General features: G+C 50.3%; 1 protein-coding gene across 1 annotated transcript in view; it reads left to right on the forward strand.

The window, feature by feature from the left end:
• Positions 1–15502, forward strand: part of LOC122433058 (nodal modulator 1) — a 55942-nt gene extending 40440 nt beyond the window's left edge. The window contains exons 23-31 of the mRNA XM_043455509.1: positions 1129–1242; positions 2124–2251; positions 3161–3302; positions 8100–8183; positions 9362–9472; positions 10440–10541; positions 11999–12118; positions 14371–14463; positions 14929–15502. Of these exons, the coding sequence (XP_043311444.1) occupies positions 1129–1242; positions 2124–2251; positions 3161–3302; positions 8100–8183; positions 9362–9472; positions 10440–10541; positions 11999–12118; positions 14371–14463; positions 14929–15060 (1026 nt within the window). The 3' untranslated portion in view covers positions 15061–15502. The remainder of the gene's footprint in view (positions 1–1128; positions 1243–2123; positions 2252–3160; positions 3303–8099; positions 8184–9361; positions 9473–10439; positions 10542–11998; positions 12119–14370; positions 14464–14928) is intronic.
• Positions 15503–20480: the final 4978 nt, after the last annotated feature.

Below are 20480 nucleotides of genomic sequence, written 5' to 3' on the forward strand. Positions count from 1 at the left end.
CTGTCAAAGGACACAGAATGTTCCTAGAGTGGAGTTGATGTCTTTCTCTCTTCCCTCCCTCCTTCTTGGGAAGAAGCATGCTGTGTGATGGCCAGAGTGAGTCTGGAGACCCTTGAGGATGAATGTTAATCAACATCGAGGCCAAAAGAGGAGAAACATCCCATCACCTAATAAATTAAAATACTGCATTGCAGAATGCCTTTTAAAACAAATGGAAAGATAGTCCAACTGAAGAGAAAGATCTGTTCCATAAATAACAACCCCAGTTTACAAGGTCTCCTAAAACCAATAAGAAAAAGACAAGCCAACAGAGAAAAGGCAAATCAAGGACATGAAAGGCCATTCACAGAAGTCATCCAGGTCACTCATAAACACACGGGAAACACTTGACTTTGATAGTGACTGGGCAAACGCAAAGGAAGTTACCATCAAAACACTGGGTTTGAGGTTATAGTTGTAATAATGAAGACAACATCCATTTTTTTGGCAAGCTTGTGTTTTCCCATGCATAGGTAATTTAGGAGCTGGAAATCTTTACAGCCACCCTGGAGTTCAGTTCAGGGGTTTCTTTCTGGATTTCAAGTACACACATCCACGAAGTCATTTCTACTCCTAGGAATTGACTGTTTGGAAAAAGAAAAACTTAATTGTGCAAAGATGCACACGCTTGGGGACTCTCACTTCGTCCCTTCTTTTCCATCACAAAGCTCAGAGACTGGCCCATGTGCCGTGGTTTGCCAGCCTCTGCTTTGGAAGGAGATGCAGCTCCTCCGAAACAGGCCGATTGGTGGGGACTGGTGGACGAAGGCAGTGGGGAGAACAGCTGAGGCCAGAGAAAGCGATAGTTATAGGACCGAACGGTTCAGGGGCCCTCCTCCACCCTACCCCTACCTAGTCACTTATGAAATCCATCAGCAGTAGATTTGTGTGGGCACAGAGAGTTCTGGAAGGCTGCACAGCAGACTGTTTATGCTGGTTACCCTGGGGGAGGAGAGGAGGCCTTCTGACCTCCCCCGCGGGCCCCAGAGAATGACAATAAAAGAAAAACTAGCCGCTGAGAATGACTTCTTGACACCTTCGCGGTTTGTGTGAGTTAACCCTGCTCTGGGGTTCCTTTCTCTCCCCCAGATAAAAGCCGAAGACGACCAGCCCCTCCCTGGGGTCCTCTTATCCCTCAGCGGTGGTGTGTTCCGTTCCAACCTCCTGACTCAGGACAACGGTATCCTGACCTTCTCAAACCTGGTAAGGTGCCCACTACTGCACCGCCTGCCCGGCTGCCCCGCGAGCGCGCGAGGACGTGGCGGCCGTGCCTTGTGTATTGTTTGACAGCGTGAGAACAGAAAACCATTGTGGACTGCCTCCCGTTTCTTCGGGGACCAGCTGTAACTAAGGATGGCTCTCACTAGAACCTAATGCTGCTGATGCATGTTCCCTTCCGCACAGACGTCTTGTTTCTGGTCACCCACTTGTCACTGAGACAATGTAATTAATTACCCTGGCCCCAGCGGCTCCTGTCTTAGGTGTCCCTTTGTTTTACCACAGGATCTCATTGTTTATAATGCCAAGTCTTGTTCAGGGGGTGAGCTTGTGTTTCTTCTGCAAAGCACGCTCCCTGTGGTGGGTGGACAGCACCCATTTTCCACTGAGGATGTAGTCTGAGGCCCTGAATGGTGGACGCATCAGTTGGTCATCTTGTCAACCCTAGGAATAAAGTGACCATTCCCGGGATGTCGCCATCAGGCGGTGAGGTGCTGCTGAAAGATCCCAGATTGGGACGTGAAGCACGCCCACCTTTGAATCTTCCCTCTGCTACTTACTTGCTGTGTTGTCTCAGGCTAGTTACTTGACCTCGCTGAGCTTCAGTTGCTTCATTCATAAAATTCAAGTATGATTTCTACCTTGCAGAGGTACTATAGGCACGCAGTAATAACAGCTGCTGTTAGAATGGCAATTGGTGTCACTGTAATGATTTACTGTAGAGTTGGTTACCATCTCTATGTCTGGGAAGCCCTGGGGCTCTTGGGGCCTCATTCCGGCCTCATTCCTGCATGACTTGAGCTGCTCCCCCTAATGCCACCCCTCGACTTGCAGCAGAGGCTCAGCTCGTGTGTGTGTCTTGGCAGAGCCCTGGCCAGTACTATTTCAAGCCCATGATGAAGGAATTCCGGTTTGAGCCGTCCTCGCAGATGATTGAGGTGCAAGAGGGGCAGAACCTGAAGATCACCATCACGGGCTACCGCACGGCCTACAGGTGGGCTGCCCCTCTCCTGTCTCCCCCGGGCTGGGCCGTGGGATCACTCATACACTCTTTTCTCTCGGAACCCTTCCCAGTCTTCAGGTTGATTCTGTTTGGAAGACAAGAGCCATGAGACATGAGTCCACAGGTTTCTGACTGCCACCCTTTTCTCCTAATATCTCCCATGAATGATTTAGTCACAAAGCTCCTCTTCTGAAATTGGCCCGTGAGAACCTACTGAGTTCCTAAAAGTTTTTATTTTTTTTAAAACGTTTGAAACATGAGTTAGATTTTGGAAAGGAGGAAATGCATTCACTTGAGCAAAACTTGGAAATGTTGAAAAGGAGATATTCAGTGTGGAGTTTCCCTTCTGTCCTGGCCTCCCAGCCACCTAGGTGTTCCAGCGTTTCTGAGTACATCCAGAGATGGTTTATTCACATAAGTATTTGTAATTATAGACACACACATATGTATAGAAACACTTCAAGGTTGATTAATCAGAAGGAACAGGTTTAGAAAAATGGACCATTTTCAATTGAATATAAAAATAGAATGAAAGGGGAAGTGATTTATTTTCATTTTATTGGATGCTTCATTATTTAAAATAAAGTTTAACAAAATATACAATAAAGCAGACTGAAAGAAAGTTTAGCCTTTTTAAATTATGATTTTCTGGAGCATCACTTAAAATGTGTGAGAAGAGAAATTGATGATAGGAATGGCCTGAGCCCTCTGACAGGAAGGCTCAACTTGCAGGAGACACAGCTAGAAGTGAGTTGTCTGGGTCATTTGGGGTACAGTCCTCCACTGAGCTATTTTGCACTGTAAATTGTTGGTAAATGCTGGGCACTGTCCCTGGAATCTTGTGTGTGCATCAGAAAGCCCTGAGAATGCCGTGTTCTGTTTCTTCTCTCGTCTCTCTAGTTGCTATGGTACAGTTTCTTCCTTAAACGGAGAACCAGAACAGGGTGTTGCCGTGGAAGCCGTGGGCCAGAGCGACTGCAGTATTTATGGAGAAGACACCGTGACGGACGAGGAAGGGAAGTTCAGGTTACGTGGATTGCTGGTGAGCCTTTGGATGTGTTTCGTTAGTGGAGTTTTTCATACTGCGTTCAGCGGTGTCTGGGTTCGGTGGTGCCCCCGAGACAGCTAGGAATGAGGGCAAGAGGGTGGGGAGGGGGCATAGGGCTCTCAAACTTCCCAATCCCTATCTTAACTGACATACTCAACGCTTATGTAGCTGACATACTGGGTTGCGGTTTTATGGCAAAATACAGGTAGAAAACCATGGGTTTGGTGATCTTTTGCCTAGAACAGGTGGTCTAGCTTAGGCCAGCCTCTCAAATCAGATACCTGTGGGGCTCGAAGACAAGTGTGAAAGGTTGGAGTGGACTGGGTGCCCGTCGGGAGCAGTGTAGACTGTGGACCGTGGACAGGTCGTGGCCCACGAGAAGGGGCAACCGCCACGCAGCTCCAGCTCTTCGTAGCCACGTGGGAAGACAACTCAGGGTTGCCAGATGATGAGAGTTTGTAAAAGAGAAGTCAGAAATTCACATTTCCACGTGACAAACTCCTGATTTTTAGGTATTAACCACTAATTTTAAAAAAATAGAGGCTTCCCTGGTAGCTCAGATAGTAAAGAATCTGTCCACAATGTTGGAGACTGGGGTTTGATCCCTGGGTCAGGAAGATCCCCTGGAGAAGGGAATGGCTACCGACTCCAGTATTCGTGCCTGGAAAATTCCATGGACAGATAGGAGCCATGCAACCATGGGGTCGCAAAGAGTTGGACAGAGCTGAGCAACTAACACTTTACTGGGACAATGCTGTCCTTTCCCAAAGTTAAGAAGACCATGTCCCGTGTCCGGCGTCCCCACTCACTGATACTGGGAAGTCAGGGCAGGAGGTTGCTGGGTGAGTGAGGAGCGTTCAAGCCAAAGGAGGAAGGCAGGCTTGGGGGTGTCTCCTGGGGCCGTGCTGAGGACTGGAGAATGTCTGTTCTCGTGGGCCAGCTGGGTGGGCTTCTTTGGGGTCCGGTCAGCCTTACTGCGATGCTGCCTTCTCCACCTCCTCTGTCCTCAGTGAAGCCCTTGCCCGCTCCAGGGAGCACTGATGTTAATTCATTAGCACTTGCAGTGTGTGTGGCCCCCTTGTGGCCACCGACCCCTTCCATGGAAAAGGCCTCAGATGCTGGAGGAATAGCCTTGGACGCGGAGCGTGCTGTCACGCTGCCATCGGGACATGTTCCCAGGGCCCCAGGGCGCTCTCCTGTCACCCATGCCTGCTTCCCTTCCATGGCAGCGGTTCCAGAGAGAACAGGGTGGAGTGGCCACGTGGATGTCCCCCGCCCCCAGGCCGGCTGCAGCCAGGACCCCAGGAGAGGTGACGAGTCCTTAGATCCAGGTCTCTGTCGCATGTGTCCTTGCAGATGCAGACTTTGACACTGCGTCCTTATGGCCTTCCTGCCTGGGTTTGAACCCTGCCTCTGTCATTTCTTAGCTGTGTGAGTTCAGGCAGGTGTCCCATGCCTTCTGTGTCCATTGCATCATCTGTAAAGCGCGGGTGAGGATCACGGCTGCCTTACAGGTTGGCTGTCAGTATGAAGTGAGCTAATTAATACACACGGAGCGGTGCCTGGCGCACTGACTCCGCAGGTGGTTAGAAGCGAGGACGGACCACTCCTTTCCCGAGGTGGTCCTCACCAGAACTGCCGGCTTGGGTGATTGTGGGCAGCTTTCCTCGGTCCGAGTCACAGCAGAAGGTAGGCCTGGGGTGCATGTGTGCCCCTCGGTCTGCCTTCCTCTTGGGTGGACCCAGTGTTCCTGGCTCATCTCCCTCTTACGGGAGGGAGCTAATAGCTTGCAAGAATTCAGATTCTGCATCACCGTGGTGATTCCCCCTTGGAGTCTTACTGGCCCGTACATATTTTTCTTTTTTTAAAATTGGGGTATAGGTGCATTACAATGTTGTGTTAGTTTCTGCTCTACAACAGCGTGAATCAGCTCTATGTATACATATATCCCCACCTCCCTCCCACCCCCCCAATCCCGCCCCTCTAGGTCATCGCAGAGCCCTGAACTGAGGTCCCTGCCCTATACAGCCGTTTCCCATTAGCGACCCGTCTTACACATGGAGTGTATATGTGCCAGACATGTGTTTCTAAACTCACCAACTTAACACATTTTATTTAACTAAACCAAATATAGTTTCCTTCTCCACCTTGATAGATTCAAGTTTTAATTAATGCTCCCTCACACCCTCCTCCTCCTTGTAATAGGTGTTAATTCATTAGCGCTTTCAATGCTGCGTGGAGTCGCCCCCTTGTGGCAGCCACACCTGCCAGGCCTTCCACGTGCCTGGCCTCAGATGCTGGAGGAATGAATAGGCTTTAAGACGGCTCTCATCAAAGGTTTGGGCTTGCGTTTGTCAGGCTCCTAGGGGACACCAGGCTAGAGAGCCCTGGTTGAAGATTTCCTCAGGATTTTGCCCTCTAGGAGAATGCATTTCTGCAGTTGATTTTTCTGGGCAGTGTATTTGGTGGGGCATTTGGGTGAGAAGCTGCCTGAATCTTGCTGCCAGAAGCTGAAGGTGAACCGCTGAGCCAGCGGCCAGGAGCGAGGAGCTGGGTGGTTGGGGTGGGCTCCTGCCCTGCTGGGAGTGAGGGGGCAGTGCCCGCGGTCCCCGTCTCCAGCAGGGCTGTCTCTCCTTTTTTTCGCACCTTGCTACCATTTTCCGAGGTGCAAATAGCTGTTGCTAATAGCTGTTTTGAACAAACCCAGTGCTGCCAGTCCTCACTGAGCTATAAAGTGAATTAATTCGCCTATTGGTGATCATAAATTTGAATTTTCTCGGTTTTTAAAAAAATAATAGCTTTACTGTCTGTGTTAAGGTTCTGTGTGCTCATTATAAGATAGTTCAAAGCAATATACTGAAAAGGACAAAATTTTGCAAAGGGAAGAAGGAGATCACCCTTACACTCCCCCCGGAAGGACTCATGGTTAATATAGAGGGAATGTTGTTTAAGTTTCTGCTCTGCTCACACACAGAGAAGGTCACAGTGCATGTGATTTTAGGAAACCGTGACGTGTTGTCCTCGTTAATGTGCAAATCAGCAGTTACAGTCTCAGGGTTGTCCCCTCTTGGATACACACAGTCACCTTTGAACTCGGCCCCCGGCTCTAGATGTTCATTCATGCGTCATCAGATTTGGTGTGCAGTTGATGATCAGAAGTTGGTTATTTTAGAAGTTCTTAAACCCTGCTAGTGTCAGTGATCCTCATCTTTTGGGGAAAGATGAAGATCTTTTCTTTTAATAAACGTGTAAGAAAAAAAAGTTCAGAAGTTGACAAATGGTGGTTTCATTTAGACTATTAAAGCCTTTCGTAAAGCTGAATTTTATCTGATATGCAACCTTCTGAGAAATTTTCCTTTGAACTCATATGTCTTTCTCTGTCAGAGTTGTCACTAGCCCACCCTGCAGTATATAAAACAAACAGAAAACTTTATTTCTTGAAGGCAGTTTGTTGTTGTTGCTTGTTGTTTAGTCATTGAATTATATCCTGCTCTTTTGTGACCCCATGGACTGTAGCCGGCCAGGCTCTCTTGTCCATGGGATTTCCCAGGAAAGAATACTGAAGTTGGTTGTCATTTCCTTCTTCAGGACATCTTCCCTACCCAGGGATCGAACCCATTGTCTCCTGCATTGTCAGGCGGATTCTTTACCACTGAGCCACCAGGAAAGCCCTTTGAGGCAGTTTACTTTCCTCTGTTGGAAACTGTCATAATGTACTGGCTTAGAACAAAATGCTTTACAGCGGTCTGCTAAAAAATGATCTGAGTAAATAATGTATATCCTTCATGTGTGCAATGTCAACAAAAAAAAAGTTTTTTAGAATAGTGAATTTTGTTTGGGTAAACATCACATGTCCCTATACATTTGAGGAATAGAATACAATGTATAAAGAAGAAATCTGTTGTAAAAAAGGAAAAATCTCAAATCCCACTTCCAAGAAATAATACCCCTTTGGGAGTGCCATTCCAGACACCACTCAGTACATACATACTGTTAGGGAATGTTTGACGGGAGGATTCCTACGTGATGTCTCTCATGAGTTCTTTGTCCCTCTTCAAGCGGAACAGCACGCTGCTCCCAGGGACTGAGGTCATTGTGTGAGGCAGGCTTAGGTCTCCTTTAGTAAACATTCTCTTTAGGACAAAACTGCTTAGTCTCGTTCCCCTTTCTTGAGATATGGATTGTGTCCTGACCTTGTGACTAACATTACCCCTTGTTCCCTTGGTAACGGTTGCTGTACGTTTGGTTTTCTGATATCTATCATTCCCGAAAGAAGTTTCTTGTACCACAGCCTATATATACTCATAGAGAAATCATTAAAGCACCTTTGCTCCATCAGAGCTTAGGTCCCCGGGTCTTTTTTTCTGTCTCTCTCTCTTTCTCTCTTTTACTTTCTTATTGTCGACTCCGTACCACAAGGTTCCGGTCCATTAAAGGACCCGAACACATACAGGTGGAGGGGAGGGAGGGACAGCAAAAAAGAATAATTTTATCTTATTTATTAAACAAGAATAAGCTTATCTTATTTGGAGTTTTGAAATCAGAAACCACATTTAATTTTCCTTGGGTAGAAGAAGCCGAATACAGTTTGAAGGAATTGTAAAACTTCAGAAAAAGGTTTCTACATCAGGGTGCTTTTTCAAGGCACTGTTAAGAAGGGTGATAGGCCTGGGAACCAAGGTGGGACAGAAACTCGTCCACTCGATGGGGGCCTGCAGGCAGAGCAGGCTCCAACTAGGTCTCATGTGACAAGCCCTTTTTCAGATAAATGACTCCTGCATTTGTTTGCAGCCGGGCTGTGTGTACCACGTTCAGCTCAAGGCAGAAGGCAACGACCACATCGAACGAGCCCTCCCCCACCACCGGGTCATTGTGGTAAGACATGGAATTCTTCAGCAGAATCACTGCATGATTGCATCTCTGATCAAAAATCCTTCAGCATTCCTCTGGCTGGCTGCCTTTCATCTGGGGGTGGGGGGGATGACTTTACATCCTAATTAAGGGTCCTCTCAGAATAGTGTCATCTTTACAAGCAGCGTCTTCTGTGGGCTTTTAATGAACAGCAGCGCTGTCTTGCATCCAGAGCAGAAATCTGAGCTGTTGTTTCCCCACTTCCCCTGCTAGCTCTGATCATTATTCTACAAGTTGAGGATCTTAAGGCCTAAGTAGCATTTTAGATCAGGGAGGGTAATAAAGGGAACATGGGCTTCATCAGTGACAGGGCCACTGACGTTTCTTATCTTCAGGTGACCTTGTTTTTCCCACCAAGGAGAGTCTTGATCTTTAAGCTCATAACTCAGCTAACTGATCCCTAAAGAGGCAGCCCTCCAGGTCACAGGAAGTGTCCCTGGCATCATTTGCAGTGAAGATTTTTCCCATGGAATAAGTCTCATTTGCTAGACCAAAGGATTTGGGGCCAGACAAGAAGCCTTTGGTGGCTTTATTAGGTGGCATTAGGGATAAAAATTACGATGGGTCCAGAGGCTGGTGGGTCATTCAGGATTTTTGGCCTAGACAGTGAGTTTTCTTGATGTCTTTATGGCATTTGGTATTTTAAGTGGTTGTGATGGCTGCATCTTATTTTATATTTTTCTGCCACTGGGGATTCAGATCACAATCCCAGGCAGTCGTGTGGACTACGGCTCCACAGATGAAAAGGTGACTAACGGGGGCACATGCCCACCCCAGGGGGTATGGGGGAGCTGGGGCTTGACTCCTGCCAATTCCTGCCAGGCAAGAACATCCTTGTCTTTTTTCAAGAGGTGCTGGGAAATCTAGCTCTTTTAGTATGAAATTTCTTTTTGAAAATATTGATAACTTATTAAAACTTAAGGAAAAAAGTACTGTGTTTGTCAAACAGCATGGCCATGGCCAGGTGTCGCCTGTCTCCTCTCAATTTGGGACCTTAGACTCAGGCTGCTCCAACAGCAAGCTTTGCTCCCTGAATGCGAAGGGAAGTCACTGGGAAATAGAGCTCCAGGGACGTCACCTGCCGGAGCAGAGGCCCTCTTCTTCCAGCTTCCTTGGCCCCAGCTTGCTTTCTCTCTTCCCAGGTCGGGAATAATGACATCGATGATGTGAACATCATAGTTTTCCGGCAGATAAATCAATTCGACTTAAGTGGAAATGTGATCACTTCCTCTGAGTATCTTCCTACATTATGGGTAAGGCCAGCTGTTGATGGTTAACGTGGTCTGTTCTTTCTGGCTTCGAGACAAGAGGGAGCAGGGTATCCAGGCCTGTCTAGCGCTTGCTTTAGCTGAGGATTGAGGTTGAGACTAAGAATCTTCAGTCCCAGCATGTATCTGGTGGAATGACTGCTGATTGCTGGAGAAAAACACGGTCTGGTTTCAGATGACAGTTTTGCCAGCCTTGTGTATCTTTAAAAGCATCACAGTAGAAACCTCAGTGTGATCTGGGGTCTAAAGCAGAGAGATGGTTTTAGGGCAAAGCACCTGGTCACTTTCTAAATTCTCTGCAAGGTGTGGGTGGCAGGCAGTGAGCTCAGAGTCAGACGGTGGTGGGAACAGGCAGCTAACCTGGGCTGGAGAGAAAGAAAGGCCACGAACAACACTAAAGTGCTTCTGGAAGCAGCCAGGAACCTGGTGCAAAATGGGAATGTGTTTGGAGTTTAAGGAACAGCTGTGGGGTTGAGGTGACAGTACATGGTGGGGGGCACGCCAAGTGAACCAGGCTGGCGGTGATGACATTAGGTGACCAGGCTCTCTGGGTCTCCATGGGGACAACAGTGATGCCCGTTTGGGAGTTTGGGAGTCAGGGTTGGTGACGATGTACGTGAAGTGCCTGCCCCACGCCTAGCATGTTACAGATATGTTAGAAGCTGTTCTCTTGAATGTTACCACTACACTAACAGGTTTTTACTATTTTGAGCATTAATGTAAGTTGTCAGAATCTTAAATTTTAAAATTTTAACATTGTGACAACTGTCACTTCACTGGTGCCTCAGATGCCTTAGGAACGGCCCGTCGGGGGAGGATGGTTGCCCTTTCAAAGACCTGTGTTTCCAGAGTTCCTCTCCTCCAAGAGATAGGCCATCACAAGGTATCGAAAATGTGGTGTTTATCACGTTGGAGTTTTAAAAGCACTCCCTGCTTTGTCTCTGCTCTCCAGGTGAAGCTTTACAAAAGCGACAACCTCGACAACCCGATCCAGACGGTGTCCCTGGGCCAGTCCCTCTTCTTCCACTTCCCGCCCCTGCTCAGGGATGGCCAGGTGAGCCCGCTCCACTCTGCGCTGTCTTTGCTGGAATGACTCCCCTTTTCCGCTGAAGGAACTCAGTTTCCCCACTTTTCCCCTCATGCCACCTTGCTGACACAGTTGAATCAGAGGAGGTGGGGCTCTCTAGGGATTTTTTTGTTTCCAGAATTAGCTCTTTTTCTGTTATAAAAATAATACACATTCATCATGGCAGGAGATCGGGGAAGGGGATGGAAATCAGACATAATCCCGTCATCCAGAAGCAACCGCTGTTAACATGTCGATAGGTTTCCTTTTGACCTTTTTTGACGTGTGTGCATGTGTGTATAAATATAAAAACACACATGTATTTGTTTTAGTAATACAAAGCTGGGACTGTTTTGTACATTTTCTTGTAATCTGTGCTTTTCAGTGAAGACTTTATCACCCGTACTTTCTCATGCATGATATTTAATGACCGCACAGGAGACCGTGATAGAGAAAATACCATAATCTATTTAACCAAGGCCATCATCACTTACTGATGACGGGATGTTTGCCATTAGCTCTAAGTGCACAGAGCCAGCTATTGTGGCTGCCGCAGTGGCAGCAAACTGCAGAGAACTTGGTTCCTTTTGGGGACTTGGCCTGAGAGCATGAGTGGTGAGCCTGTGTGGTTCCTCCCCTGGCTTCCTGCCACCTGATCCTCTGGCCTTTCTCGGTGTGAAGTGGCCGTGAAATAACACAGCAGGTTGTGACAGTCTGGGGCCTCCGCCCCACTGCTCCAGGCGCCCTTAGTAATCGAGCCACTTCCGGCAGCACAGCGGTGTGGACACAGGCTCCCCGGGGCTCGCAGCCTGCTCGGTACCTGACCAGCTGAGTGACCCTGGGCACGTCACGCTTCCCTTCTTCAGGCCTCTCTACCCCCATCTGGGAAACGGGGCAATAGTCCCGATCTCGTCAGTGGTTGAGAGCATACGCCTAATGTGCTCACAGCTCTGGGCCCCTGGCTGGGGCTCAGCACGCAGGCCTGTGACCAGAACCTCTGCAGACACGCTGTGTTCTTAGAACTCACCAGCTAATGAGCCAATTAAGAATCGTCCCTTGGAAGTCAGCCTTGTTTCGGATGAAAAAAGTCTTCCTCAGTTTAACCATGTGTCTCCCTCATCAGAATCGATTCGTCAGAACTGTGTGTTTTGTAGTCAGGTTCTCTAAGGACCACTTAGCTGCCCTGGTTGGATACACTTACAAGGACGAGCCGCAGGCTCCGAGCGCCTGTTCGGAGACGGCAGCATTGTGCGGCTGACCCTGCTGGACTGGCCCACCGAGGCCGCCACATGCACGTTAGTGACCTAGGCGTGGAGATGTAAACTTGGGGGTTCCTAAAGGAAACACGGAGTCCTTTCCATCACAGTCATGCGTTAGGAGTTAGTTTTCGTTTACCTTGCCCCAACTGCCCTTTGTAAAAACAGTTCCTCCCTCCTTGCGCACAGAATTACGTGGTACTTCTGGACTCCACGCTGCCCAGGTCCCAGTACGACTTCGTCCTGCCGCAGGTGTCCTTCACGGCAGCGGGCTACCACAAACACATCACGCTGGTCTTCAACCCTACGGTAAGGAGAAGGGAAGGGGGCTTCCGGGCGTGGAGGGTGAAGTGGCTCCAAGGTGCCACTGAGTGCTTTTCAGACCTCCGTCCTGTGTGGGAAGTTGGTGGGAGTCCTCATTCCTGCGGTAGAGAGAAGGCGGGAGGCTTGTGCCTAGGGGAGCCTGGACTTGGACGTGGCCCTTCTGCTGGTTTCTGGCTCGAGCTCGGTGACTTGGCCTCCACGATCTTACCCTGGGTAAAGGGTTCCTCCTGTGGCCCCAGGAGGAAGCGCTTGTCTCGTTCACCTCAGCAGAGACCGCGGAAGTGACAGACGAGCACGTCGGGAACTGTTTGTCTCCGTGTGGAGGCGCACGCATCCCCAGGGAGGAGCAGTGCCTCCGCGGAGGGCACTCGGGCTGCCGCCTGGACATCCGACAGGGCACCTCCCGGCTCCAGGGAGCGCGTGGGCAGCCCAGGATGGAGGTGCTGCCTGCTGGGGTACCTGCTGCCAGGGGTGTGGTCCCGCTTCTGAGGCCGTGGGAGCAGACCCACGTGCCGGGGAGGGACGGCCTGGTGGGTCCTCATCCCAGTCCTTCGTGGGGAGGTGCCACTCTTCCATCCTGCTGGTGGCTCAGAAAGGCTGAGCGACTTACCTGGGGGCGCTCAGCAGAGCCAGGTTCGTCACGTCCCAGCCGCCTGCCGGGTGGTTCAGCACCATATCTTACGAGGGTCGTCAGGGCGCTTCACTGCATCCCGAGCTGAATGCCAGTACCGACAACACGTTCCTCACGTGTCACCCAGCATTTCACACACTGCTAACCACTCCACACGCCTCCTCATTCCCCACAGTAGGTGCTGTCCGTATTATCGCCATTTTATAGTTGAGTCAACCGAGTCTTAACGTGACTGCCCAAGGTCACACGGGGAGACCTGGAGCCTGGACCTCAGTCCTCAAAGCTTCGCCTCATAGCTGCTCTGCCTCCCCACTGACTCCAGCTTGCTCTTAAGGATTTACTTTGATGGAAAATGGTTTGGGATCGAAGACAAGTCAAAAAATGTGGGGGCAGGCAGTCAGGGATCCTGCCGCTATTCTTCTGTGTATTAAGGGAGTGTCTCGCTCCGGCTGTCGTCTCGGGTCAGAGGCCCTATGGTCTTTGTCCTTCCTGCGTGTCCTCAGATGCTTTGATCTTGGGACCTCTTTACACTGTTAAATTAGTTGCGAATCTCAAGGATCTTTGGTTTGTGTGGGTTTTATGTATATCTATCATATTAGAAATGAAAACTGAGAAATGCCGAAAACACAAGCACCACAGGCCACACGTTCCGTTACCTGTCAGAGTGAGGACATCGTCACGTTGCAGCCTCTGGGAAGGTCCCTGTCCCATTGTAGGAACGTGAGAGAGAAGCTGGCAGGCCGTCCCTTCACAGTGTGATGAGAAGTGTGGACTGTGCGAATCTCCCGAAAGAGGCCCCCGGGCTGTTCCTTGAGATCAGCGCTGTGGCCTGTTAACCTGTTTCATCATCAGCCGAAAGTTACTCATTTGTTTCCATTGTCGCGGTGGAGTGAGCTAGTTGGCATATAGGTTCGTTTGCCATTACAGAGACCCAGCACTTCGGGGCTTCAGCAGGAGGGAAGGTTCTATCTTACATTGACTTTCCGGGGGTCGTGTGGAAGCCCCTAGGTGTCGGGCTCCTCCTCTCCGTGGCTCTGCCGTCCTCCAGCACGTCGCCCTTCCTGGAGTGGCACAGTTGGCTGGGGCTGTGCAGTCAGCAACGAGGAAGGGTCCACCCGGGTACAGCCTGGCCTCCCCTGGAAGGAGGGGTGAACGGCCCCGGGTCCCCAGCACTGCCTCGCCGCCTCCCTGCGTGTGACCTCTGCACTCACTTGGTGCCCACTGTGTCCCCGAGTCTGGAGCTGTGGGTTCTCGATGCCTCCTTACAGGAGAGAGTCCCTGTGTGTGGCCGGGGCTCAGCAAAATGAGACCCTCACACGTTTCAACCGCAGGGGTCCCCTGCCGCCCGCGGCTCTCTGCCTCCTCAGTGTGGACAGTGAAGGGTCCCAGGGTGAGGAGCCCCTTGTTCCTGGAAGCTTCAGAGAGCAAGCGAGGGGAGTTCGTGCGGCAGAGGATTCACTTGAGATTTAGTTGTGTCGCTTCAGCTCCTTCCTTTGGTCACTGAGCGTCTGGGCCTCGTGGGTGCTCGGGGTCTTGATGAGGCTGGGCAGGCCTGGGCTGTGGACGGGGCGCTGGTCCGGGGTGACGGTGCTCTGGGTGTTCGCAGAGGAAGCTGCCGGAGCAGGACATCGCCCAGGGATCGTACATTGCCCTGCCTCTGACGCTGCTCGTCCTGCTGGCCGGCTACAACCACGACAAGGTAGGGGCCCCGACCCTCAGGGCTGCGGACAGAGGTGACCGCACTTCACAATAATGGTTTCATAGCTAGGGCCAGTCCGACTCTTGCAACCCTGTGGACTGTAGCCCACCAGGCTCCTCTGTCCATGGGGTTTTCCAGGCAAGAATACTGGAGTGGGTTGCTATTTCCTTCTCCAGGGGATCTTCCTGACCCAGGGACAGAACTCCGGTCTCTTTAAATCAAGACCAACTTCAAGGCCTCCTTTCAAGGCTAGAAGCCTCTTGTATCCCTCCTAACCTTTAACCATGAGGTGTCTGGTGACCTCTCTAGTACAAAGACCTGTGCTCAATTGGCCTGAGAGCACAGAGCGGGTGGTGATGGGCCTGGGGGGAGGGGTGCTGGGGCAGGTCGGGGGTGGGGACTTCAATGTCCCGCTGGACAGATGTCTTCTGGAGCCCCCGTCTCTCATACCCTCTTTCTTCCCAGCTCATCCCCTTGCTGCTGCAGCTGACAAGCCGCCTGCAGGGAGTCCGAGCCCTTGGCCAGACAGCCTCTGACAACAGCGGCCCGGAAGACGCAAAGAGACAAGCCAAGAAACAGAAGACAAGGCGGACGTGAGGAGTGTCCCTCGGGACAGGCTCCTAGCGTGGAGGACGCGTGTGACTCTTGTCATCAGCTCCGCGGGCGCAGCCACCCGTCAGCCTCCCCTCCCCGGCCCCGATGTGACACCGTGAAGGGACACACCTGTCTCTCTGCAGAGCACAATTGATTTTCTGAGTCGAAGATAATTTATTATTTTTATTTTTGTCAAAGAAGTGTTTAAGCTGTGCTGGTGGTGTGTGAATGTTATCCTGAGTCTTCCAGCTTCATTTGCAAAAAGAATTCCAGTCAGTGGGGGTCTTGACTCCCAAATCAAGCTCCTGTTGGGCTGACCCTCCCCTTAACGTCCCTATGTGTCTGAGGTCCCTGCTGGAAACTGCACAGCCTGTGTGTACTCCTAGGAGGGTGTGTTATGCGGTAAAAAAAAAATCAATAAAACGGCCCACTTGTTTGTGTTGTAGCTCATCTCGGGTGCAATCCTTGGAGGACCCTGGCCTAATGCTGGGGTCAAGATTGAGCCGCCTGGAGGGACATGTGGGTCCTGAGTGAAGGCGAGATGACACGTGGCAGCTGGCTTTTGGCCTCAGTGGTAGGAAAACAGGAGAGGTGGTGGGGGGTGATGGTGTGAAGGGCCCTACCTTGTCTGAAGGAGCCCGAGAGGCCCCCTGCTGTGCTGCGGGATCACACGTTCACTTATCTGGAGAAGCCGGAAAAACTGAGTTTTATGTGAACTCTTCCAAGTTTTAAATGTTAGCGACAAATTCAGTTTGTAACTTCTGGCGAAACAAAATGCATACGTAAGCTGTGTGAAGCTTGAAGGCTGCCAGTTTGCATAAGGGATCCACAGGAATTCTCAGCATTTGAACAGCATTAATTTCTTTCTTACGGGAAGTAATTAAGTTACATTGGAAGCAGGGACATCCAGCCATCCAACGCTTATTGAGCCCCACGTGTTGACAGGCACCGGGGCTATGAGACAAGCAGAACAGACAACAGTATAAACTTCAGGAGCTGAATGAGGACGAACCCCCTCCCCGCCGTTTTGTTCCTTGTATCCCTAGCGTTCCACGTGGAGTGGGCACTTTAGAAGGAACGAATGAATGAATGCATGCGTGGACATGGACACGTGGCACCTGCTCTCAGAGCTCACGACCCGTCCACCATTGGGTGGAAGACAAGCTGGTCAGTGGACAGGGCAGGGCGAAGAGCCGAAGGCTTCTTGGTAGAGGAGGCTCAAGTGGCCGAAGGGGCACAGGGCAGAGATCAGGTCCCACCTGAGTAGGGAAGCTTCCCCGGCACGATGTTCAGGCCAGGTCTGGAAGGACCCGGAATGGAAAGAGGAGTAAAGCAGGTCTTGTTGGGTGCCACGACCAGTGAGGACAGTCAGCTTGAGGATTCCCAGGCTCCAGGGGGCCTCCCCAAGAGCTGCTGCATTTCCAGTCCAGCGGCTGTTGGGCTTTTGGCCATTTCACAGGTATTACTTTTTCACTGTGGAAGAAAGTAGGCTCTTGGAGATATGGGAGAGATGAGATGCGTAATCCATTTCTTGGAGTGTTTTCTAACTCTTCTTCCAAGTGGACACCCAGAAACCTGCCTTTTAAATGTTAATGGGGCTTTTTATTGACGCAGTGTAAAGGTTAAGAGCTCGCGGAAGACACAACTAAATGTCAATATGTTCCATCCAGTTCCGGAGGCCGCCACTAAGGGGCAGTCTTCCCCCTTCGCTGCTGCCGGTCACCTTTCTTGCCGGTGGATCTTCTGCAAGGGCTCTGTTCCTGGAAAAAGGCTGCTGCCTTTCTCAGTCCGTATGGAAGTTCGGCCTGTTCTGTGGCCTGTGATGGTCTTCATCTTCTGGCAATCTGAGGACAGCTCCCCTGTCCCCCTCTGTGAGGTGTGAAGATGAATGGATAGAGGATTTTAAATGCAGCAAAAGTTATACGAGACAGATTTTTTTTTCCCCCTGAGAAATTAAAGATGTCTCAAATGACGGGTCCCTGAAGAACTCCCTTGCTTGCACCTTTTTGCTTATTAAAGTAGCCCAGCCTCAGTGAGGATACCCGCAAAGACTGACAGAGAAGTGCCATTCTAAGGTGCTGGCTTCACCTTAGTCTTCCCTGGGTTTCCTTTGTTTGGAATGTTGTCATCCAGCAAGGATGGCTGGACGTGGGTGGGGTGCTGGAGGTGGGTGTGAGGAGTGTGTAGGGGGAGGGGCTACAAGAGGGGTAGAAGGAGGAGGTGGTCCTTGTGCTCAGCTCTCAAGGGTCTGTGTTCACCTCTCGAGAGACGATTCATGAAATTAGGGAAAAGCGAACGATTACCTCCCTGAATGACGAGCAGTGGAAAGGAGTGGTGACCATGTGCCGGGCACCGCACTGAGTCCTTTCATGCATGAAATGCTGGGTCTTCAGGACCTCACGACATGAATGTGTTTTCAACTCTACCTTAAGGAGGAAACTGAGACTTAAAAAAGTCACAGCCACTAAGTAGCGGAGCTGGGATTTGAACCCGGGTGCAGGAGTTCTTAACCACTGTGCTCTGCTGTCTCCTGCTGTGCGAAATGAGAGGGTGCATTTATGTGCCAGGTTGGGGATAATTCAGGTGTTTAGAAGGAGAATGTCATATGCCAGGGATGTGCGCACGAGCTGTGAAACATTTAGTCAAAGCACAGTTACATGTAGCCATGTGTGCAATGGAGGGTCAGGCCTTTAATTGTTTCAGGCCTTCAGCATTGTTTCTAGAACCAGAGTCACTTGGCTAAATGCTTAAACCCAATTCTCCAACACAATTCCAAATCCAATGGGCAGAGTTCCCCTTTCCTCAAAAGCTGGAGCAACCTGATGAGGAGAGTTGGGAAGGATTCTGGGAACAAAGTTTGTGTGGTTCCATTCCATTCTGTCTAGGCTGAGTGCTCACTGGGAATGAGGACGATGTATCAGCCATCCACAATTCCAGTCCCCTGCACACAGTGGGGGCCTGAGGAAGGGAGCCTGCCTCAGATTGACTCCCCCCAACAATCCTCACAACCTTCTCAGATGGGGTTATAAAGGGCATAAACAGATGAATGGATAAAGAAGATTGGTGCATATATATATATACAACTCAGCCATAAAGAAAAGCGAAATAATGCCATTTGCAGCAACATGGATGCAACTAGTGATTATCATGCTAAGTGAAGTAAGTCAGACAGAGAGACAAACACTATATGATATCACTTATATGTGGAATCTAAAATATGACACAGATTATGAAACAGAGATGGAATCACAGACAGAACAGATGGATGGTTGCCAAGGGGAAGAGTGGGAGGGAGAGGGATGGACTGGGAGTCTAGGGTTGGTAGATGCAGACTATTAACATTTAGAATGGATAATCAACGAGGTCCTAATGTATAGCACAGAAGAATGTGTATAGTACAGTGTATGTGTATAACTGACTGACTTTACAGCAGAGATTGGTACAACATTGTAAATCAACTATACTTCAATAAGGGCTTCCCAGGTGGCTCAGAGGTAAAGAATCTGCCTGCCAATGCAGGAGATGCAAGAGACGCAGGTTCGATCCCTGGGTTGGGAAGATACCTTGGAGCAGGAGATGGCAACCCACTCCAGTATTCTTGCCTGGAGAATTCCATGGACAGAGGAGCCTGGTGGGCTACAGTCCACAGGGCCACAAAGAGTCAGACATGACTGAGCAACTGAGAACACACACATCATACTTTAATAAAAAAAAATAATAAAGGGCTTTGCACTCGCCATTTTGTTCCTGGGGGAAACCAACTGCCTTGTGTGGGGATACATAGGCAGCCCCCTGGAGAGCTGAGGTCCCTGGACAGCAGCCAATCGAAGTTGTCAACCAGGCACTTCAGGGGCCCTGGGCCTGGATGCTTCAGCTCTGGTCAAGCCTTTGGATGACTGCAGCCCCAGCCAACATCAGACTGCCGCTGCTTCAGAGACCCCTTCAGAAACCCTGCCCGGCTGAGCTCTTCTCAAATTCCTGACTCAGAATCTGTGAATGTGATGTATGATTGTATTAGGCCTCTAAGTTATGGGGTAATTTGTTATGCAACACTAGGTAACTGGAACAGGACTCAATAAAGGTCTATCATCAATGGACAGTGACTGAGAGACCTCCAGTAAATCAATGTATTTCTACCTGTATTAGTCAAGGCTATTTTCATTTCAAGTAATAGGAGCCCAACTCCAACTAGCTTAAGCAAAATGGGGCATTTCACTGCCAGTGTAGTGGAGAAACCCAGGAGTGTCTGGCTCCGTTCGTGGCTGCATCCAGGGCATGTCTTAGCCTCCCAGTTCTGTTTCCCTTCATGAGTTGACCGTGTTCTTCCCTCCATCAAGGCTCTACGCCAGCTCTCAGTGCTTAGCTCTGAAAGAGTCCTTTGCTGGAAACATAGACATTGAAACCAGGTCGACGGCTGCTTGCTCAGTCATGCAGGGCAGCCGTGGGGAGACTTCCACTGTGAGTGAAGTTTGGGAAAACTGGCTTTTGACTTCTACCTGTCCTGCTTCTGTAGAAGGTGGTCACCCTGCAGCTTTGGGCCTAAAGCATCCCAATTTGCAGGCCCAATAGAAAGAGAATTCCCATCCCACAGACTCTGTGTCCCTCTGGGGAAGCTGAAGGACTGATGGGCAAACCACAGGATCACAGGGGCCTGGCCAGGCCCCAAGCCACAGCTCCATCCATGCCATGCAAAGCTCCCGCAGTGGGGATGTGCATTTCCCAGAGAAAGAAGGGATCCTGGGTGGCAAAACCAATAGAAGTCAGCTCTACTCCCTTCACGACTTGATGACCAGGTCGAAGTCACTCATCATTTCTGGCTTTATCTTTTCATTAGCAAATAACCATGGCTTTGTTACAGCATGCCCAGGGGAGGGAAGAAGCTCATCTTCCTGTGGGCCTACTGTGTGCCAGGGCCCAGGGGAAAGGTATGCAGAGACCCCCTTCCTCCCCCTTCTCAGGGGGAGCATTCATGCTTCATGATACAGTGGTGGGGTTGCAGGGGGGTCTTGCCCACTGTCTCTAAGTCCTGCTGTCCCCCCTCACCTGGGCTCGTCTACAATGCTGCGCACTTCCATACCCTTTCAGATGAGTGACTGTTTCCCTGTTCCACTGTGTGGATGAAACAGCAGCCCATCTCCCATTGGCTTTTTGGAATTTGAAGATTCTGTAAAATAGATGAATGCGTTGGAACAAGTGGTCCCCCGTCTGTGCAGAATCTGTGCCTCCGGGGACTGATGGCTGCCCCTCCCTGTCTAGTCTGCAGGGGAGACGGCTGGCAAGAGGAGGGAAGCTGACAGCTGCTGCATTTTTATCCTGTTTCTGCTCTTGGAGCCGAGAGGAAGAGGTGGCTGACCGCCGCTGAGTGATCAAACTCCAGATGGGCCTCTCTCGCTTCCTCTTCGGGCTGGGGTGGATGGGTACGC

This window comes from Cervus canadensis, chromosome 32 (assembly GCF_019320065.1).
Source record: "Cervus canadensis isolate Bull #8, Minnesota chromosome 32, ASM1932006v1, whole genome shotgun sequence".
Classification (NCBI taxonomy): domain Eukaryota; kingdom Metazoa; phylum Chordata; class Mammalia; order Artiodactyla; family Cervidae; genus Cervus; species Cervus canadensis.